The sequence below is a fragment of the Colias philodice genome, chromosome 2, assembly GCF_061535455.1.
Source record: "Colias philodice isolate Cphi_HAF_F1 chromosome 2, ilColPhil1 Martin Lab GWU primary, whole genome shotgun sequence".
Lineage (NCBI taxonomy): Eukaryota > Metazoa > Arthropoda > Insecta > Lepidoptera > Pieridae > Colias > Colias philodice.
This window is the reverse complement of record NC_143087.1, coordinates 10,390,607-10,414,788: the sequence shown is the minus strand read 5'-3', so window position 1 is coordinate 10,414,788 and position 24,182 is coordinate 10,390,607. Positions and strand designations below refer to the sequence as shown.

Genomic DNA, 24,182 nt, shown 5'->3' with positions numbered 1-24,182 from the left:
GTATATAGTTGTACTAAATTTTAATCTTACTAATGTTAAAAATTTGCTGCTTTGCTCTCGGGAATTACATCCTCTAGGTCAACCAATGGAAAGGAAAAGGATCAAAAGCTTTTAGGTTTAAGTATTAAGGATTTAAACACTATCTAAATTAATGGTTTTAGCGTCTTATTGTGAGTAACAAGTATTTTAAACTCTTTTACTAAATGACTCTTTTAAGTTTTCGATAAAATTAACCTTTATTTCTCGTCATGTTCACGTTTATTTCATTACAGTGGCTCATTAATGGGTTAAGATTGAGATAAATCTTCTCGCTTTTCTTTTTTGGAACCGTATATTCATTTAGAATTGCAATTTTAACGTTATTTTATAAATATTCTTCTGCGAAGCCATCATACGAGTCACGGATATTGAGTACATATAGAACCACAAACAATGTAAACATAAATCGTTTCCTGAAAAAAAAATTAAGACTTGTGCACATGGTTTTTGAAAAAATACACCCTGGTTTCAATAGGGCTTCAAGCTCTTACATGTGGGATGCTCTTAATAAATAATGTAGAACCGCTTATCAAATGATTAGAAGACTCTTTCATCCACATTCAGAAAATATAATATACCAGAATATGTGGAAAATAGCAGGAGGTAGAAAACTTTTTATTTGCTACAATGTAAAAAGTACAAATCTTAATAATCTAATACATATAAAGATAAGAAAAAATAGCAATAGTTGCAAAATGGACTCCCCGTCAGCGGGTCAAAGGTCTCCTAACAATTTTTGTATCACCATCTCTAGTACATTGCTTGACAGTCGATTACTAATTCCACCCAAGGGGTAAATTACATAATTAATAAATAGTTTTAAAAATTAAATAGTACAGACTGTCTTTCTTCTCTTTCTCGGTTACAGTGAAGTACGATTGAAAGTTCGCACTGTCGTAACCATTACCTACCAAATTTTCGTAACTTTGACTTGTTATATTTTCCGTAATTTAGCTGCTAGATTGTTTAAAACTTAGTAAACCTGATCAGAAACAATACGTCTTGTAAAAGAAAATCAAAAACAATCGGTACTCTGCTTGGGAGCGACATTATTTCATCATCACTCTCATCCCCAAAACTGATGCATCACCAGAATCGGATAACTGCCTTTTAGCTAAAAAATGAGGGTTAGCTGCTTTGTAGCTAAGCAAAAAAGTGTTATTAGAATTTTTCCTAAATAAAATTACTTAACTAAAAAAGCGTTAAGGGCGAGTAACTGCAAATAAGGTAAGGATTTCCATTGGAATCGTTATATGAAAGCATATCATAAAGCAGTTATAGTCCTTTTGCGTCCCTATAGTCAAGTATAATCTGATAACGTACTTTTAGTCAAGTAAAAAGCTAAAAAATAATTATTAAATCTGGCGGTTAAGGTACTTTAAAGGAAATTTAGCGAAGTAGTGTTGGTTAGACGCTTTCAAGTTATGGAATCGCTGAAAATTGTGTTACTTAACGGCTTACAATATTTTCATATAATTATAACTATTAATGATTCTTAGACAGAAAGATAGAGAATTCTGAAGTCTATCACCCTACATTTAAAACTGAAAATTGATTTGATTCATTTGAGGGCTTTTTAGTTAAAGGACGGCAGTATTGGTAGAGTTTTTTCAGAAAACAAAGTGCGCACGCGCGGGCGGCCTCCCGCATCGTTCATTGGGCGCGGATTTTTTGAATTATTTGATATCAAAAAAATTGGTTGTTTGTAAAGTAGGTTTACGATCGAGATGTTTACGTGATAACATAATGCAGTGGCAGCGCTCGAGATGAAACGGGAGATCGGTCCGTCTCTCTCTCGTTATACCTGCGATCGCGCTCGTGAGGTTTTGGTGTGACACAAGTTTATGAACATGTCACCCGACTAAAACGATTTTAAAAACGTTATCACGTTAAAAATTAAAAAAATTCAAAATTATTTATTTCTTTCCTTTACATAAACAAATTTGTGATTGGAACACTCCTAGTAAGCAAATAAAATGCTTGTGTCAGGAGGTTCCGCTCTTCCTTAACACTATTACAGAAACAGAAATAAAACAATATGAATGAATACAATGCAAAAACATAAAAGAAAAGAAAGAATTTAATAAAAAAATATCGGTATCGGCTGATTTATTATCGGCGATACCGATATATCGGCTTGCCGATATATCGGCCGATATATCGGTATCTGTATCGGTATCGTTACATCCCTACTTTGATTATTTCGAAAAAACTAACTACAATGAAACGAGAGCTTTAAAATTTTTCGAACAATTAATAATTAGTAATTACTAACTATAAATCGATTGCACGCATCAATTCACGCGCATTACTTTTAAGAGTGCTCGATTGTGCGAAGCGTTGCTGTAGTTGGAACATTCAACGTTAAGCATTATGCCGCATAATGCGCTCTAGTGCTGTAATTGGAAAACACGGACTGTATAAAAAAAATAATTTGGAAAATCCAAAAGTGCACGCCTCATAATTCTTTTTTTAATAATTATTTATTAATTATTATTTTTGTTTATTTAATAACAATTAAACCACATCGAATCAGACCCTGAAAAATGAAAGGGTTCTATTCCTGAGCATACTCAAGCGTAAGAGAAAAAAAAAGACTCGATTAGTAAAGTATTTTGGTCGCTATCGTGTTAACAAGAAAATCCTCCGCACATACAGACACACGGACGTCCAAGACAGAACTTTTTTAAACTGTTTTTTAACTAGTTTAAATAACAAAAATGACATCAAAAATATCATGAATGTTAAAAATAGTGTTTTTTTTAATATGTGTGTGTATGTTTTATCTTACAAGTGCAATGTATGATACATAAAGACATTTTAAGTTTGAAAAATCTGATGTTTTGCGCGAAGCGACAGTAGTACCCAAGAAGCTTATATCTAATACACTGGAGATTGCACTATGACCATTAACTTGTCACAAGAAAATATAACCTTGAATGACGTCAGTGTTGTTTTTTGTCTCTTTCTGTGGGTGACCACACTGGTTTGTATATTCAGGATTTTTCGAAATAAAAAAACTAAAAATCATGGTCTATAAATAATAACGACATATATTTTTAACAGTATTTATATTATAATATTACTGGTCAACTTACATGAATAATTATCATCTCTATAGGTACATACCATTTTAATTGGTAGAGAATGATAGTTTTAAATAACGCTTGATAACTTTTGATCTCATACTACGATTTTTTAATTAAAATGAGTGCTACATACATTAAAACATCGTTTTGGTTACTCAAGCTTCAGTCTTAAACTATTCAATATTCCAAAGGGAGAGTTGCATCGCTAACGATGGTAACGATATTACAGTTCTCAGAAATTCGTATGTCTTTCAAGAGCTGTACTTACGGTTACTAATGGTTTCATGGTGGTTTATTATCATATAATTAAAATTACTTTATCAGTTGAGACGCAGTAACAAGAATGTGGTAAATAAAAAGGTATAGCACTTTTCAAAAGGTATTTTTTTTCTGGACCGTAATCCTCAGGCTTAAAATGCAAACTGCATATTCTGGCATGTTGATAAATTTTACCCTTGATAGGCACTATGGACAGCCATTTATTTCTTTTTATTTCATTTTTGGAAAGCTGAAATACGTAAAACAAAAAAATATTAGGTTAAAAAGTATAAATTTCAATGTAAAAAAGAACAAACCACAATAACTATGTGAGTGCAATACCGATGTCGTGTGAGATGTACCTAGTGCTTAAATTTAGATATAAGTACTAACTATAATAATATTAACTATATACCTAACACGTGTAACCTAGTTTTGTATCTATTTAATAAGGCATCTTTTATATCAAATATACAGTATTCATTTAGCAGTCCTAGTGTTTCAATCCTCTCCCGAGGCACCACCTTACATGGCGACCCTGCCTAAAGTTGGTGCACGCGCGCGTGTATTTTGACACCGGCCGCCGCGTCGCCGATTTACATATATGGTACTGTGTGTTCTCGGCCCGAGCAAATTAAAGTATTAAAAATGAGTATATTAAAATCTTTTGGAGGCAACGCAAGTGTGAGCTTCAAAAAATGGGGAAGCAGCAGTCCAAGGAAGACTACATAGTTATAGCGCAAAATTCGGCAGGGGGCACGAATAGTGCGCCAGTTGACCATTTTGAAAACTATTTGAAGACATCAAATATATTGCTATATATAATAGTAATCTGCTTGACTTTGGGTATTATTTATGGAGTATTCAAAATATACAGAAAATGCCACTTAAGGTGGATACGACAGGAGGTTGCGAATAGCAGCAGGGAGCGTCGTTTTTCGTTTCGACGGCGCCAGGCGTACCCCGACTTGAAAATCGGCGAGAACGAGAACGAAGTGTAGTGATGTAAAAGTAAAAAAAAAAAGCAAACAAATATTTAATAATAAGTGTAATGTGAGCGTGTAAGTGTTTTCGTGAAAATTCGGCAAAGTTGATAAACATTATATTTAGTGGACTCTAAGCGTATAGTATTATTTACTATATAAAAAAAAATGTGTATGTTATCGAATAGATAGGTATTAAAAGTCATGTATGTCATGTAACCTAAATATAAAAGATGACAAAAATTATAATCAAATGTAGTTAAAAATATTATTCTAACATAGTGTAATGTGTATAATTACTTGTATTTAATAATAAATTTTACAGTTATTGTTAAAATATGCTGAGAAACGAGGTCTTCAATTCTATTCAGGTATGTTAATATATTTTTATTATCATTAATTATTATATTATTTAGTACTGTTAAACTCTATGGCAATATTTTTAAAGAAATTATGTGATGATTTGCTAGCTATTAGAACATATTTAATTAAAATAGGACCTTCTAGACGACAGGGTAAAATATTACAAACAAAACTAGGCGAAGCTAAATGTGTCATTACAAAATATAACAACTACATAGGTAGTTTGGATAAGCAAAGCTTAGGAGAGGATGAGCTTATTGTATTTAAAAAATATTGTGAGGATTTAAAGAAATTATTTGCGGAAATTACTGAATTGTGTCAAATTTCAGAGAATTTTAATAGTTTTCCAACAATGGATAAATTTGACCTAAAAGTAGCTTTGAGCTTATTGCCAGTAATGAATGATGAATTGTCTAATTTACGACAACTTATCGATGGAATTGAATACTATAGTTCGGTTCTAAATGATGAGTCACAGTCGCATTTGATATCTTTTGTTTTGAAAAGCCGTTTGTCGCAATCTGCTAGGCTAAAATTACAAACACAGTACGATACTGTTCAAAATCTTTTAGATGATATGAAAATGCTTCTTTTACCTAAAAAGTCTACGAGTGCTTTGCAAAAACAATTTTTAAATTGTAAGCAAAATGACGCGTCTATTGATGCGGTCGGAAAAACTTTATCCGAATTATTCGTTGAACTTACAATTTCTCAATCCGAAGGCAATGAGGAAAAGTTTAATATTTTAAAATCAATAAATGAAAAACAGGCAATTCGGCAATTTAGTGACGGATTGAGAAACCGTAGGATTGGCACCATTATTACGGCGCAGAGATTTGAATATTTGAAAGATGCGATTCAAGCCGCAATCGACGAGGACGTTTCAGGCTCAAGTTCAACCGCTGAAGTGTTAACACTAAGACATAATAATAATCGTTTCTTTAAAAACACTTCCAGGCCGCCTTCTCATCAGAACACTCCAAGAGGTGCGTACAACAATTATAATAATCGTTGGCAAGGCAACAACTGGCGACAGCCGCCTACCAGCACCAGACAATGGTTCCAGCAGCCTCAATCGCAGCCACGGGGAGCGCCCCGGGGCAGAGCGTCATATCGAGGTAGAACTTTTAATAATAATTATTTTAGGGGTCGTAGACCATTCAGAGGACAGATTCGTACAGCAGTGACTGACGAGTCACAGCCTCAATCGAGTTCATCCACTCAGAATTTAGAAACTGAAAATGAGTTTTTTCGTGCCTATAACATATAGTATTTTAGCTAGCGATAGTAGTTATTACATAGAGTTATTTTATAAAAACAGTCACGTATTTAATTGGCTTATAGATACGGGAGCCTCGATTTCGGCTATTAAATATAAACATGTTTTAGATTTTGACATCCCAATTAACAAAGAAAATATTACAATAAATGGGATAGGTGGAAAGGTACAGGCTATCGGATATGTATGTTTACAGTTGACGATACACGGGCAGTGTATTAGTCATAAGTTTTATGTATTTGACACCTTGCCTTGTAAGTCGCACGGTATTCTAGGGCAGGACTTTTTAGGAAAGTATGGAGCGGTCATTGATATGAAACATAATAATCTGTCACTATGGATTAGTGAATCTAAACAAATATCTTTGCAATTATTAGACTCGTGTAGTAATTTATTATCGTTACCTGCTAGGTCAGAGTCGATTCATTTTATTAATACTAGTTTAACAGAGGAATGTTTGGTATGTACGAAAGAGTTGTGTGAGGGCGTATTTATTGCGAGTATGATAGTACATCCAATTGATGGTAAAATACCAGTCCGAATTTTGAATTCGACCTCGAAAGATATAACTTTGTCTGAAATTAAACTTGATATACAAAATTTGAAGGAATATAATATTTGTAGCTTTGATAAAATTGAGAAAAATGCATCGCGAGTTAAAACATTATTTTCAAAGTTGAATTTAAGTAACTTAAATAAAGAAGAAAAAATTAATATAGAAAGTTTATGTGCTAAGTATCCCGATATATTTTATTTGGAAGGAGACAAATTATCAACCACTGATATTTATCAACACTCAATTAAAGTAAAACCAGATATTCAGCCAATTTTTTCAAAACCTTATCGATTGCCTCATGCATTGAAAAATGAAATTAATAACCAAATTGATCAAATGTTAAAAGAAAATATTATTGAACCATGTCAAAGTGAATGGTCCAGTCCAATTTTGTTAGTGCCAAAGAAATGTGACCAAAGTGGAAACAAAAAGTGGCGTTTGGTTATAGATTACAGAAAACTAAATAACAGTATACATGATGATAAATTTCCTCTTCCAAATATAACGGAAATTTTAGATTCTTTATCCGGTTGCATGTATTTTTCTCATTTAGATTTACATCAAGGCTATTATAATGTGAGCTTGGACCCAGACAGTCGCAAGTATACTGCTTTTTGTTCGGGACAGTTTCAGATGACTAGAATGCCTATGGGCTTAAAGACCAGCCCTAGTTCATTTTCGCGCATGATGACTATGGCGATGACAGGGTTAACATATGAAAAATGCTTAGTGTACCAGGACGATCTAGTCTGTTTTAGTAGGGACTTATCTAGTCATATCAAAAATTTACAGTCTATTTTTGAAAGATTACGAAAAGTCAATCTAAAGTTAAATCCGCAAAAGTGTATTTTCTTACAGAAGGAACTGCTTTACTTGGGTCATATTGTATCAGCAGAGGGTGTTATACCAGATTCGGATAAAATAGAGATTGTTAAAAACTACCCGGTTCCTACTAAAGTCGATGAAGTCAAAAGATTCGTTGCCTTTGTGAACTATTACAGGAAATTTATTCCTAATTTTGCAACAAAAGCGTATGCGTTAAATAATTTGTGTCGGAAAAATGTAACTTTCAAATGGGATAAAGAATGCCAAAAATCATTTGAATTATTGAAACAAAATTTAATATCCCATCCTGTATTACAATATCCTGATTTTTCAGAGTCTAATCAATTTATTCTACAAACAGATGCATCAGGATACGGCGTAGGTGCAGTTTTGTGTAATAGCGACGGTAGGCCTGTAGCGTATGCTAGTCGTAGTCTAAATAAAGCAGAAAAAAGGTATCCGACTATTGAAAAGGAATTGCTTGCGATTGTATGGGCTGTAAAGCATTTTCGTCCATATTTGTATGGAAGGACATTCAAAATTCAGACTGACCATAAGCCACTTATGTATTTGTTTGGAATGCGAGATCCATCTAGTCGTTTAATTAAATTTAGATTAACGTTAGAGGAGTACGACTTTGTAATTGAATATTTGAAAGGGAAGAATAATTCGGCCGCGGATGCACTTTCACGTTTGCATTTAACTTCCGAGGAATTGAAAGAGATGAATGAAACGGTGATGAATGTAATGACGCGTGGTCAGTTGGCTAGACAACAACGGGATGCTATTATTTCTAAGAACGATTGGCCTGATCAACCAAAAGTTGTAGAAATACATAGTAAACCGAAATATTTCACGGAGTTACGTTTCATAAGCGCTTATGAATTAAATCGATATCGTAAAATGAAAGAGATAACGTATGAGAAGGGATGTTTGAGTTATGTACCCTCAATGAATACTATTTTTATTAATTTAGCTTCTCGATCGCAATTATCGCCAGGCGAATTTGTGAGAGAGCTAGATATATTTTGTAGGAAAATAAATATTAAAGAAGTATACTTCATCAAATCGGAGAAAAATAATATATTTGTGGAAAAGTTAATAAATGAGATAGATAACATAAGTGATTGGTCCGGACCACGTATATGTATTTTAAGGGGAACAAAGAGAATAAGTAATAAAGACGATCAGCGTGTAATTTTAAATGATTTTCACATATTACCTACAAGTGGACATGCTGGCATAAGACGAATGGTAAATAACATAAAGAAATATTATTTTTGGCCAAGATTAGAAGCTGATGTTGTAGAATTTATAAAAAGGTGTGATAAATGTCAAAAACAAAAACATTCCTCACACTATACTAAGGAGCCTATGACGATAAGTTCAACGGCAAGTTCGGCGTTGGAGAAAATATATTTAGATATTGTAGGACCGTTAGATAGAGATTACGATAATTACGTATACATTTTAACTATACAATGTGAGTTGAGTAAGTACATCGAGGCTTATCCATTAACGTCAAAAAGGTCGAGTGAAGTAGCTAGGAACTTTGTTAACAATTGGATTCTCAGGTATGGTATCCCGAAGGAAATTGCTACTGACAGAGGTACGGAGTTTTTATCGGACACAATGAAAGAGGTTTGTAAACTTTTGCATATTAACAAGCTGCAGTCAACCGCATATCACCATCAAAGTATCGGTGCCTTGGAGAATTCGCACAAACAATTGGGTAACTACTTGCGAATACAGACAGGAAATCACCCAGAAGCTTGGAGCACGTGGCTTCCATTTTGGTGTTTTTCCTATAACACTGCGGTACACACAGAGACCAAGTTTACTCCCTATGAGTTGGTGTTCGGTAAGAAATGTAATTTACCATCAAATTTGCAATCTGCACAAGTTGAGCCTTTGTACAATTTTGATAATTATCCTTTAGAACTCAAATTTAGAATACAGACCTCACAAAAAGAGGCGAGAGAAAATCTTATATCTAGTAAATTGAAAAGAAAAGAAAAGTATGATCGTAATATTAATCCGGTTACTTATAAACCGAATGATTTAATTTTAATAAAAAATGAAACAGGCAATAAGTTTCAAAACATATATTTAGGTCCATATAAAGTAGTAAGGGAATGTTCACCCAATGTAGAAATACTTAAAGATAATAAAAACTATGTTATTCATAAAAACAGAACCAAAATGTATTTTGAACCGATTACCTAATAATTTTGTTAAAAGTTACGGTTTTAAAAATGTATTTTGAACCGATTACCTAATAATTTTGTCAAAACGTTTATAATATTATGTACTATTTAGTTTGTAATGGAAATAATTATGATAATAGGACATTGTACTGTATGAACATAGGTAAGCTAAAATAAAATAAATTGTTAGTGTTTATTTTATTTTTTTTATTGCGGTGGAGATGAGATGTACCTAGTGCTTAAATTTAGATATAAGTACTAACTATAATAATATTAACTATATACCTAACACGTGTAACCTAGTTTTGTATCTATTTAATAAGGCATCTTTTATATCAAATATACAGTATTCATTTAGCAGTCCTAGTGTTTCAATCCTCTCCCGAGGCACCACCTTACAGTGTGTTGTTTCATTACTAGTATAAAAAATTTTAAAATGGTGTTCTAAATGTTCACCATAATATTGTTTAGCAATATACACACACCGGCACAATTAGCGGAACAGAAACCGATGCGCGAGAACATCGTCTGGGATTTGAACGAATGGCAGCAGGTTCTCTTTACTGATGAGTGCAGAGTTCTTTTAAAATAGATCGATGGGAGACAGCGAATATGGAGACGCAATGGAGAACTCCACATACAGTCTAATTTTGAACACACAGTGGCTTATGGTGGCGGCTCGATTGTGGTTTGGGGAGGGATATGTTTGGGAGCTCGCACGGAGTTAGTGATAGTCACAGGAGGGACCATGACAGCAGATCGATACATCAGAGACATTTTAGTAGAACATGTTGTACCATTTGCCCCATTTATTGGCGACGACTTTATTCTAATGCAATATAATGCTCGTGCTCATAGTGCACAATCGGTACAGGCATATCTGAGCCACGTAGGTATACCGGTGATGCAGTGGCCAGCAAATTCCCCCATTATGAATCCGATAGAGCATGTCTGGGACTTGATAAAAAGAAGGGTTAAATCCAGAATGCCACCCCCCAACAATCTGAATGATCTTGGAAACGCATTAGTTGAGGAGTGGGAGCGGTTGCCTCAAGAAATCATCGATAACATAATCTGTAGCATGCCCAGACGAATGGAAACCGTAATCAGAGCAAGAGGGGGAAACACTCGTTATTAATTTTGCTTTAATTTTATTGTTAAATCGTTTTAATGCTTACTTTTTTTATTTTTTGTGATGGTTCATAATCATCTAAAAATTTCACTTATTTCAAATTTCTTTATTTTTCAATAAAAATTAACGAATACTTTTCAAAGTGGTTGTTAAAAGATGTTAATCAATTTGTTATTTTGTGTCTAATTACATTTTCGTCAAATATATGCGTTATTATCTCATAGTCTCACTTTTTTTTCTGTTCCGCTAATTTTGCCGGTGTGTATATTATCGTCGCTATCCGTAAAAACCCATCATCATGGTTACCTTACTTGTTAAATTTGTTTGTTGAAAACTTGTTGAAAAATGATGAAAGTATTAGGAAAAGAACTTATTTAACATGATTGCTTAGTAAAATGATGATAAATTTGACGATTTTTGCCATTAAAATGATTCTAAACAGGTAAATGCATGAGTATTGAGGAATATTGTAAATAACGTTAATAATTTAATATACACTTGCCTGTGAAATTATAGGCCAGAATTTGGTGTCCAAAAACTTCTGCAATTTTTCACAATGCAATACATTATTAATATTCGGAAAATATTTATTAAATACGCAACAATATTAACTTAAATATTCGAAGCGACGCAATTTTTTTGACACTTATGCCGTATTGTCAAAGTGAGAGTTGCTACAATTTTATTATGGTAACTACCCATAATCAGGGAATATCGCTTTTTAATAATTGGTTCAGATACTTATTTTATTTAGCATAAATAATAATTGTCTCATCCAACAATGCTTCTGAATGACGTTGTTGGCAATTTATCAACAAACTCATGTACAAAAACTAACCTTTTGCACAGAATATTACAGCATACATAGTAGCCTTGGGAAAACTTCGTATTAACAGTGGCAATACCAAGTTAGGTGTGAAAGTGATAGAACACAACAATTTTCTTGTTACACGTCAAATGTTCATACCGAAATCTCCAGTGTATAAGATATAAGCTTCTTGGTAGTACCCACCTCAACGCTTCGCTTATGAGGCGTGCAAAATAGGAACTAGGAAGGCAAAATATTTTTAAGTGACAAATGACATTGACACTGGCAAAAAGGCTTCGCTCAATATCTTACCTAATTGTCATAATTGAAAAAAAAAGACATTTGACATTGACATACTTAAGTTTCGAGAATCGAGGATTCGAGTCTCGAGATGAGTTTTTAGGTTATAATTCGCGACGGGATAAATCGGCATACAATATTTCTAGAATTTTTTTATCCCTATTTATGTAATTTATACTGAATAATATAAAATCAACACACTTGATAAAATGACCGTGTTAAATATGTTACGAATAGGTCATTTAACAAAAGTAGCAAAACAGTCGAGTGTATTACAAGTTCAGGTAAAATCAATTCATGCATTTTCTTTACGTAATTCATAAATGTAATAATTTATAGTTTTGTTACATATATTACAAGGTGTATTCTACATTTCTTTATATCGAATAGATTTGACAATGTTTATAATATGTTAAACGTATTTAAACTATTGCATTAGAATATGTAATTACCATGACTATGATCAAGTTAATGAAATTAAATTATTAACTAAAATTCAGACAGTTTTGTCGTACATGATTTATAAACAAATAGCTTAATTAATAATATTGAACAGAACAGGAATTAAAATGAAGTGAAATTGTTTACAGAATTATTCCTCACACGTTAAATATGCAGAACACAAGGCATTGGAAAAGATTAGAAATATTGGTATTTCGGCTCATATTGACTCAGGAAAAACCACACTTACAGAGCGAGTATTATTCTACACAGGCAGAATTGATCAAATGCATGAGGTTAGTATAAATGACTGAAATTAATTAATTTTATCTATGGATAACAGGTGCTTTCTACCAGTAAGTACTTATATTTGGAAACAATTTCATTATTTCCAAATATAAATACTGGTAGAAAACACTTTCATACTAAAATCTGCTTATAAATTACTACTGATTGCGGTTACATAAATAGTTTAATATGTTCAGACTGCTCAGTGTCTCGGGTAGAAGTAGATTATATAAGTGATCTGAGCAACCATGCGTTTATAACTTGTACTTTAAATATTATAAAGGAAAAACCTAAACCTAAATGGATGTCAAGGCGCTCTCTTAAAAATATTAATTTAACTGACTTCAACCAATCTTTAACCTCCTTTGACTGGGACGCAATTCTCTTAATGGAAAATGTGGATGAAGCTCTTACTACCTTCACTGCCAGTATTCTAGCTTTGTATGATATCCACGCCCCGAAAAAAACATTTAGGGTTAAGTCCGAACAATATCCGTGGATAACGCACAATATGAAATTAATTATGAAAGATAGGGATGATGCACAAATTCGGGCGAAATTAACCAAACAAAGATCCCATATACGTTATTATAACGAGCTCAGAAATTACGTCAAAGGCGCTCTCAACCGGGAAAAAAAAGCTTATTTCGATAGTTTTATTAATGCCAACACAAAAAACCCTAAGGCCCTTTGGAAACACTTAAAAAAACATATACGGATAAAGCCGCAAAGAGAACAGCTCTTACCACCTCACTTGCGTGATCCTAATTGCATTAATATGCATTTCCTTGACACTCCCGGTCCTAGACACTCACCACCATCATACATATCGTATTATGAATCACATCGATATAATAAAGATGCCGTCCTTACCTTAAAGCCAGTGACTGATCAAGCCGTATGGAAAGCCATTCGAGAACTAACATCACAAGCTGTAGGCAGCGATGATATCTCGCTTGATATGCTAAAATTAACTACACCATCCACTTTAAAAATCATAACACACATCATTAACACCTCAATATCCTCGAATGCTTTTCCTACGTTATGGCGGAATGCACTAGTGCAGCCGATTCCAAAAAAAGATCATCCTGATTCATATAAAGATTTAAGGCCAATCAGTATTCTACCGTGTATGTCAAAGATACTGGAAAAAATTGTATACAAACAAGTAGTAGAATACCTAGAGGCAAATCGAATGTTACCGGACTTACAATCGGGCTTTAGACGACAACGCGGAACTGCTACAGCATTAACGGATGTAGCGGATAACATAATTAGAGCACAGGATAGAGGTATGGGCACAATTCTTGTTTATCTCGATTATTCGCGCGCCTTTGATACCTTGAACATACCTCTATTGCTGGCCAAATTATCTTATTACGGATTTACACAAAGCGCAGTCTCATGGTTCGACAGTTATCTAAACAATAGAACTCAAACAGTCATGATTACGGCAGAAAACGGCAAGGGGTTGTTTTCACGGTGTAGGTCTGTCGAACGAGGTATTCCTCAAGGCTCAATTTTAGGCCCTCTATTATTTATTTTATACACCGCGGACATTATTAACAATATTCAGTTTTGTAAATTTCACTCGTATGCTGATGATATACAACTGTATCCCTCCTTCAAGCCCGATGACACACACGACTGCTTAGTTAAACTAAATGGCGATCTAGATCGAATTTCTACATGGTCAGCAAATAATACCTTGCTGCTAAACGCTGACAAAACGAAATTCATGATTCTAGGTACACCAAAACAGGTAAAAAGCGTCGAGCAGCATAATCCAGTACTGAACATCCAAGGTACTATCATCGAGCGTGTACGTGAGGCTCGTAATTTAGGAGTTATATTCGACGAACAACTTAGATTCGAAAAATATATCAATTCACTAATAGCAAACTGCTTCTATCGCCTAAAAGTTTTGTATAACATAAGAGCACATTTGAACACAGATCTACGTATAAAGCTTTGCGAATCACTCGTGCTCTCAAAATTCAATTATGCCGATGTGATGTATGGTCCTAGATTGCTGGTACGCACTAAAAACTCAATACAGCGTATACAAAATGCCTGCGCTCGTTTTTGTTGGGACATACCCGCTCGGACCCATATAACACCAACCCTAAAGTCCAATAAAATCTTAAACATGGAGAGTAGGCGGCGACTGCACCTCGCTTCCCTACTTTTTAACGTGATCCTGACAAAAGCTCCCGCCTACCTCTATAACAAACTCAAGTGGATGGACGACGGCAATCGGTTATATAAAACACGGGCGTCTATGTATAAGCTCTCAGTTCCCAGAAATTACACAGCGGCATTCAGGGGAAGCTTCACATACAGCGCTACTAGGTGCTGGAATAATTTGCCTCCACCAATAAGAAATTGTAAAACACTACAGAATTTTAAATATAAGTACAAAAAAGTTGTTCTTGCACAATTTCTTAACCAGCCCTAATAGCGCTAAATGTACAGCCTTATATATCTACATTATTACATATATTTTTCATTTATATATTATTTATTTTAATCTGAGTAACCCTATTATATTTAAATATTATGTATGTACAAGTAAGTTTATAATTATCTACATTGTCTGGATTGTCAATTTTAACTACCTATATAAGTATAACATTTAATCACCTATTGTTTCTTTTTTTTACGTTTTAAATTATGTATTAGCTCCTAATTTAACCACCCAGAAGACCGTTCTGATGCTCCAAGCGTAGCAAGTCGAGGGGACTACTGAAAACCGGCGCCTCTCCTATAATACGGAGAGGCAAATGCTGAGTAGTCCACCTAATCACGAATACGATATTAAGATATTTGAATGTATTTATTGTATTTTAAGATTTATTTTTTTTTTTTCCATGTAAGTGTTTAGTTATAAGTCAAAATTTGTAAAAGTATTTGTGATTAAACGTATTTTCTTTCTTTTTTTCTTTCTTTAAAATCATACCTCTCAAAATAGTCATATACCAATTTAATTTATGTAATTTCATCGAAAAGGTAAAAGGTAAAGACAATGTCGGCGCCGTCATGGACTCAATGGAGCTAGAGAGGCAGCGAGGTATCACTATCCAGTCAGCAGCCACATACACAATATGGAAGGACCATAACATAAACATCATAGACACACCAGGTCACGTGGACTTCACAGTGGAGGTTGAGAGAGCGTTGCGAGTGTTGGACGGCGCTGTTCTTGTATTGTGCGCTGTAGGTGGTGTACAGAGTCAGACGCTCACTGTAAATAGGCAGATGAAGAGGTATAATGTACCGTGCCTCGCTTTTATTAATAAACTGGATAGGTTGGGCGCTAATCCTGAGAGGTGAGTTTTGTATTTGAGTTTTTTATTTATTTATTTATTGTTGAGTAAAGAAGTGCCTTCCATTGAATAGGTCAATGGACAGGTATTAAGTTACAATACAAATTTTATACCTCTTAATTTTTGAAGTATCTGGCTTTGCATTGATTATTGTAATTGCAAAGTCTTTCTTAAATAATTATTGTAAGAAAAAAAAAATACTGTTTTATTAGAATATTGAATGTCGAATAAAAACAATGACTCAATTTTTTTTAGAGTTCTAAAACAAATGCGCACCAAAATGAATCACAATGCGGCATTCCTGCACCTACCAATAGGTTTGGAGAAAGATTGCCAAGGAATTATAGATCTTGTTGAGGAGAAGGCTATTTACTTTGATGGTGACTACGGTGAGATTGTGAGATGGGATGAGATCCCGAAAGATAGACGAGCGGAAGCAAGTGATAAGCGTCATGAGCTGATTGAACACTTGTCTAATGTTGATGAAAAACTTGGTAAGATTTTTTTAGAAAATTTGTAGAAAATCGTTGAAGCTATTTTATAATTTTATTGAATTACTAGCGGTCCGCCCCGGCTTCGCCCGTGGTACATATTTTCGTTTTCTCTACATAAGAACCATCCTCGTACTTCAAGGAATATAATAAAAAAAGAATTATCGAAATCGCAATTCACCTGTTCACGTGTGATGCCGTGACAACGTGAAACGGGTTTCATTTTTATATATATGTATAGATTCATCAATGAGGTTCTATTTATCTTACAAGTTAAAAGCTCACAATGTGATAATTTCTATATTAAAATTAATGATTTATATTATATCGGATTGAGAGTACAATTTAGGTCTAACACATATTCTAATCATTAACATATGTGTTGATTTCAGGGGAAATGTTCCTGGAAGAGAGAATGCCAGTTATCTCCGAACTAAAAGAGGCGATACGTCGCACGGCTCTCAAGAGAACATTCACACCAGTCCTAGTAGGCACTGCATTAAAGAACAAAGGTGTTCAGCCATTATTAGACGCTGTGTTGGACTATCTCCCGCACCCTGGGGAAGTAGAAAACACCGCTATAGTCGGGGAAAGGAAAGGAGACGAGGGGGAAACTGTGATATTAGATCCTAAAAGAGATGGCTCTAAACCATTTGTCGGTTTGGCTTTTAAATTGGAGTTGAGCAAATTCGGTCAATTGACGTATTTGAGGTGCTACCAAGGCATGTTGAAGCGGGGGGAGTATATTTATAATTCGAGGACTACTAAAAGGGTAAGTTCGAATTTACTCCAGTTTATTTGTTTAAAACTATTCTTTAAAACATTTGCAAAGTATGAAAAGTATGATTCATAAAAAAAGTACATTAGTATTCTTCATCGTTTTATATTTATTATCTATTTAACTATATATGACACACACTTTTTAAATGTTGGGATATGCATTTACGCAACCTATTAAATCTATTAAAATTTAAAATTATCAAAATATAAATATTAAAATATAATTTTTACAATAATTCTTAAAATTTCAGGTAAAAATCTCACGTCTAGTACGCATGCACTCAAACAACATGGAAGAAGTGACTGAAGTGCTCGCTGGCGATATTTTCGCGTTGTTCGGAGTAGATTGCGCGTCTGGAGACACGTTTGTTAACGACAGCAAGCTACAGTTGTCAATGGAATCTATACATATACCTGATCCGGTTGTCTCTATGTCGATAAAGCCAAAGAATAATAAGGATAGAGATAACTTTTCGAAGGCGGTTGCCAGGTATGTGATATACATAATATTTTGTTTTTATTTGAGTTATGTGAATATGTGTGTGTGTATGTTTGAGTGATAAATAAAAGGTGTAAGTGATATTTGCTTGCTCAATTTTATGAAAATTTTCTTTAAAAAAAAAAGTTGCTTTATGCAAGATGCAATAGAGGCAACAGACATGTAAACATTTCAACAATTTTTTATTGGAAAACTTTAGATTTTTGCAAAGTCTCAAACATCTCCCTTGTATGCATTCAAGCAGTTAATTAAATTACTAATTCCTATATAATATTTATGAGGCTTTCAAATTTCTCCCTCCCCTCAATTTTTTACACTCAAATATTACATATCCGTATTATTAATACACTAGATTTCCGCCCGCGGCTTCGCCCGCGTTTTCAAAGGAAAACCCGCATAGTTCCCGTTCCCGTGGGATTTCCGGGATAAAACCTATGTGTAAATCCAAGTTACCTTCTATATGTGTGCTAAATTTCATTGTAATCGGTTCAGTAGTTTTTACGTGAAAGAGTGACAAACATCCATACATCCATACATCCATACTTACAAACTTTCGCAGTTATTAATACATTTTACATGTCCACAGATTCACAAAAGAGGATCCAACATTCCAATTCCGTTACGACGGTGACAACAAAGAAACAGTTGTCTCTGGTATGGGAGAGTTGCATTTGGAGATATACGCGCAGAGAATGGAGAGAGAGTACAATTGTCCAGTTGAATTGGGCAAGCCTAAGGTCGCTTTTAGGTGAGGTTATTATGTAAAATACTTGTTGCATGACTTTTTAAATATATTTATAAGCATATTATTGCCAGAAAACAAAAAATTGAAATGCAGGTTGCATGTTTTTTCATAGATTAGTATATAAATGAAATATGTGAGTTTAATGAAATATGCAATAGGCATCTCTTCTTACTTTAGTAAACAACTGGCTTTGTATTGATATTGTTTGGTATGTCGACTATAAAAAAATAAATGGATGAAATGAACTTAATAGGTACCTCTACTAAATATTTCTCTCTGTAAGGAGACAAGTTTTTTATTTTGTTAACAAAATAATTTCTGTCAAGATATTTGATGAGATAAGTTTAATTCTGCATTTGTAAAATACCCTTAATACTGGCCATCCATTAATTACCATAAACCATGTTAGATATATATTTATATTTTTACAGAGAAACAATGATGTCACCATGTTCGTTTGACTACTTGCACAAGAAACAATCAGGAGGTGCCGGTCAGTACGCTAGAGTTAGCGGCATTATGGAGCCGTTGCCGCCACATCAGAATACTTGTGAGTATTGGAAATAATAAATAAATAAATAAATATTATAGGACATTATTACACAAATCGACCTAGTCCCACAGTAAGCTCAATTAAGGCTTGTGTTGTGGGTACTAGGCGACGATAAATATAATATTTAATAAATACATATATAGATAACACCCAGACCTAAGAACAAATAATTGAGTTCATCACACAAATATTTGCCCTGACCGGGGATCGAGCCCGGGACCGTCGGCTCAGTAGGCAGTTACTTACCACTGCGCCAACCGCGTCGTCGGAAAAAGATAAGATAGTCTATATTATGATCGTTATAATATGTATAAGTATGAACAGTTGTTGCAGGGAGTTTAGAATAGGTTAGAAAAATGAGGGTATCTAGAGTTTCTATGGAACAAGTGTAATAAGATTATATGGTATGTGAGTACACTTAATACTAAAGATTTTACATTTTGAAAAAATAAAATAGATAAGTTGTATCAAATTCTGAAAAAAAAAAACACTAAAGCGGTGGATTGGCTGATTATGACTTATACCCTTTCATCAGGGTTTTTACATAAAAATAATTTTTAAGCTTCTGTATTAATTTTGAATAATTTAATTCAAAATTAATATAGAAGCTTAAAAATTATATAGTAGTAGTATTAATTTTGAATTAAGTTAATTCCTAATATATTGAGGCCTTCAAGAATAAAGCTTATTTGTCCTTATAGGGCCGGCAAAGAAACTATGACACCATCAGTGTTTAGTGGGCGGTGGTGACCACTTAACATGAGATGTGATAACCCAACCGCCCTTTGCTTGCTCTTACATACTAAAAAACGACGTGTGGCAATCGGAGACTGGCGCGGTAAAGCTATTGCATGCTATACCTTCAAGCCACACCTCCGCCCGTCGGAGTGGGGAGCGTGAGGTTTTTTCGTTACGGATTTTCTCGATTCGGTCCCCGCGCTCAAGGCCCGCGATATAGCTATTAGCTATGCGATAGCTTAATAAATAAAAAATAATCATTCTATTTCAGTACTAGAGTTCGTCGACGAAACGATAGGTACGAACGTGCCGAAGCAATTCGTGCCCGGCATAGAAAAGGGTTTCCTCGACACTTGCCAGAAGGGATATCTCTCGGGACACAAGGTGTCCGGTGTCAAGTTCCGATTGCAAGATGGCGCCCATCATATCGTGGATTCCAGTGAATTGGCTTTCTTCTTGGCGGCCAAAGGAGCTGTAAAGGAAGGTTGGTTGATGTTTTTTATAATCATTATAAGAAAGTAATTTTTTCGATTTAGCAAAAAAACTGTTTTGGAGATTTGTTTTTAAAATAATTGTTTTTGATGACAATCATCAATGACAATCATCAATGAAGTGTTTTTTGCAATATTTTTTGGTTAAAAATGATAACAAAATGCTTGTTAGCATTTAAGCGTATATTTTATCGAACAAGTTCAAGAATACACAGTCTTCTATTGTAAAAGAAAACGAAACATCGTGCATTTACATGAACGTTAAATTACATAGATTTCCTTTTAAAAATTGAGCTTTTATCGTGTTTTGTATAATTCGTTAGCACATTTCTTGGAAGTGCTTGAAAATATACTCTACAAGGAAGCAAAGAATAAAAATTCGAAATGAAATTTAGTGGTTGAAGACCCTTTCTTAAAATTTAGTGTTTCTCTCCCAGTATTCGACGACGGCGCGTGGCAAATCCTGGAACCTATAATGTTCGTCGAAGTGACTACACCAGACGAATTCCACGGCACAGTGATAGGGCAGTTGAACAAGCGTGGTGGTATCATTACGGGCACGGAGGGTGCAGAGGGATGGACCACTATATACGCGGAGGTGCCGCTCAACAACATGTTCGGGTATGCGGGGGAGTTGAGGTGAGTTGCAACACATATATTACTGTTCATAACGTTCGTCGAAGTGACGATAGTAAGCATCATCACGGGCACGGAGGGCGCGGAGGGATGGACCACTATATACGCGGAGGTGCCGCTCAACAACATGTTCGGGTATGCGGGGGAGTTGAGGTGAGTTGCAACACATATATTACTGTTCATAACGTTCGTCGAAGTGACGATAGTAAGCATCATCACGGGCACGGAGGGCGCGGAGGGATGGACCACTATATACGCGGAGGTGCCGCTCAACAACATGTTCGGGTATGCGGGGGAGTTGAGGTGAGTTGCAACACATATATTACTGTTCATAACGTTCGTCGAAGTGACGATAGTAAGCATCATCACGGGCACGGAGGGCGCGGAGGGATGGACCACTATATACGCGGAGGTGCCGCTCAACAACATGTTCGGGTATGCGGGGGAGTAAAGGTGAGTTGGAACACTTTGTAATTTATAATGTTCATCGAAGTGACGACACCGGAGCCTAACAAAATGCTCTACAAAATATTCAGTTGTGTAGGGGAGTTGGAGAGGAGGAGAGGAGAGAAGGAACGCCTTAATTTATGTACATGGAATCTTCTTACTAATTTATATGATGTGCTTTTGAATGCACGCTCTGAATAACGCGTAATTCTAACCATGTACTTGCAATGGTACAGTGTTGCATTTTTATCATTATTTGAGTAATACAAGCCATCAATGCTTGGCTATGCAGAGAAAATGAACTAAGATGGACTCTTACTTCATTCTACTGTAACTACTTTTTACACGCTTTATATTAGCTTCACCTGTATGTTTGTAACCGACTGTATGTTTGTAACCGACTTCTTTGGGCGCAATTTTGACCCACTTTAAACGGCCAGATTTCGTTCAAACTTTGTAGATTTATTGAGGACCGATGACAATACAATAATTTGATAAAATTTTCTATTTTTTAGTTCGGTTTTCTATGAAAAGCGTGTTTTTTAGTTTTTTTAAACTACATATTATATTGATGATAGAAACACGTGTGAAATTTTGGTAAAAAAAAATGTTTTACGAGTAAAATTTTTTTTTTTCGAATTTCAATAATTTTTCTTACATTTTTGTTAATTTTGTTTTCAGATCACAAACACAAGGCAAAGGTGAGTTCAGTATGGAGTACAGTCGCTACTCGCCGTGCTTGCCCGATGTACAAGAACAACTCATTAGGAAACATCAAGAGGAAATGGGCATTTTACCCGACCAAAAGAAAAAGAAGAATTAATGCCGCCTAGACCAATTAGGATAATTTATTTAAAGATATTGTATTAATGTTATTGTGTAATATACAGTTTTAAGATTTATTGCGGTTTTATTTCGTTGTCGATAGTGAAGTAATTTTTTTTTATTTGTTTAGAGTTATTTATCTCGAAAATTACAAAAAACCATCTTCGTACCGAAAATATTAGCTCAGAAAAGCAGTAGGTACTATATTCGTGTTTTTAAATTGTATTATAATGAACGAAAAATGTACCTATAGAAAATAACATACAAAATGATTTATTTATTAAAAAAAAATAATGTGTCTTCTCTGTAGCATTTTCTATCAAAACGGTATTAGATTAGATAAATAAAACACCAAATACATTTATAAAAACATTTATTCTCAACACTCAAGATCAAAAAAATAAACGCGTAACAAACACATTCATCCAGGTACAATGATATTTAAACCGTAAACACACAAATCCAAATACGTATACAATACTTAAACTATTAAGCATACATAGAATGATACTTATTTCATGATTTATTTGGGAACATAGTGGCCTAAGAAATCATTATTATAGAAGGAAAATCGATTGTCGGATAAACTTTAATCATGAATAATTTAATAGAAACCTTCACAGAAACTAAATCACAAATAGAAGTGACATGTCTTTTATTTTTTTGCAAACGTACAAAACATTAGGAAATGGTGTTTCCTTTCATGCTGAAATAGCAGTTACACCTTACATCTATAATGTCATTTTATTGAAGTGAAACTTCTTTATCGGGGTTGGAAAAAAATTTAGTGTAACATTTTTTCGTCACGCGTGACATTTTTCCGTTACGCACCATCTTGTTCTTATCCCTACCACGCGAGATTCGACTTATTTCTGTCAAGATTAACCCGAGTTTCAGACATCTGGATACATTTTCCTAAACCTATGTTTTTGTTGCCATGTTTGCGTAAACTTGGCTCTCAAACTCCCAATACTACTTAATTACTAAAACGTGAATACACGACACAATATCTAGTACATTTAGATTATAAATTATAATAAAACTAATGGTGTTTCTCTATTGGCACTTGCTTACATGCCTACATAAACTAGTGGTTATTTCTAGACATTACCCATTCGGGTCGAAATAAATATCAAACTACTTAATAAAACATAATAGATTATATAACTAGCTATACAGAAACGGTAAATGGCTCATACATCGAGAAACGACATCAATGTTCACAATAATTATCATTAATTGCCTATTTTAATAATTGCTTACAAAGTTTGTGCCAATGTTTCAATTCTTAGTCTAGTACTTAAAAAAAAATCAACAGTAATAATTCACTAAAATAGGACAACAACTAAGTGAAAAATCTTCATGTGAATAGTGAACACAAAAAGCTTTAATTAACAAATTATAACAACGTTTATTTAAGTAACATATAACAAATTATATTAAAGTTATTTAATGAATAAAATTATTTGGTTACTAATTAGATACGACATAATTATATTAATTGAGTAGGTATTAAATTATGTATCATAAAATTAATACGTCTACTCTATAATATTTAAAAATCTTAGTTTATGTACGTAGGTAGGTATAGTACAATTCTTAATGGATGCAATAAAAACGAACATATCAATATTTGATCTTATATTCTAAAGAGAATTTTGAATTTGGGACCATTTTAGTTCAGGACATTGGTAGGAAAATATCATTACATGAATTCCAGTAATTTGTAAAGATTAAAATTACTACAACATTGAACAACGAACACTTATTAAAAAAATAAAGACTTATACAATCTTGGGCTATGCACTATGCAGGTAATTGATCTCACACAAAATTGGTGTAGCTTATTGCCATTCTTTACAAATAATATCTAAGTAGTTAGACCGATGTCTCAGCAGATAAGTTTTTCTTGCATTCGCTTTTTCCGCTCAAACTCCAAGAATTTCTTCGCTTCAGAAGTTCGCTCTGTAATACAATTTCAATAAAAGAGAACACGATTAAATTAGTCGTGGACAGGTCTGATGCCGACACAGACAAATTGCATGCAAAACAGCCAAGAAACATGCCAAAAAATCTACAA

General features: G+C 34.0%; 2 protein-coding genes across 3 annotated transcripts in view; one reads left to right on the top strand and one right to left on the bottom strand.

Annotated features, from left to right (window-relative positions):
• Positions 1-11,918: 11,918 nt before the first annotated feature.
• Positions 11,919-22,177, top strand: mEFG1 (mitochondrial translation elongation factor G 1). Its single transcript, XM_089708127.1, has 11 exons — positions 11,919-12,123; positions 12,430-12,576; positions 15,581-15,900; positions 16,153-16,391; positions 16,781-17,160; positions 17,420-17,658; positions 18,254-18,415; positions 18,844-18,962; positions 19,975-20,187; positions 20,632-20,833; positions 21,959-22,177. The coding sequence occupies exons 1-11, from the start codon at positions 12,049-12,051 to the stop codon at positions 22,098-22,100; spliced, it is 2,238 nt and encodes a 745-aa protein (XP_089564253.1). The 5' UTR covers positions 11,919-12,048; the 3' UTR covers positions 22,101-22,177.
• A 292-nt stretch (positions 22,178-22,469) lies between these two features.
• The window catches only part of Ndae1 (Na[+]-driven anion exchanger 1), a 50,554-nt gene continuing 48,841 nt past the window's right edge, over positions 22,470-24,182 (bottom strand). For both annotated transcript variants that reach the window (XM_089708271.1, XM_089708277.1), the window contains one exon: positions 22,470-24,067. In XM_089708271.1, coding sequence (XP_089564397.1) covers positions 23,981-24,067 — 87 coding nt within the window. In that variant the 3' untranslated portion in view covers positions 22,470-23,980. The remainder of the gene's footprint in view (positions 24,068-24,182) is intronic.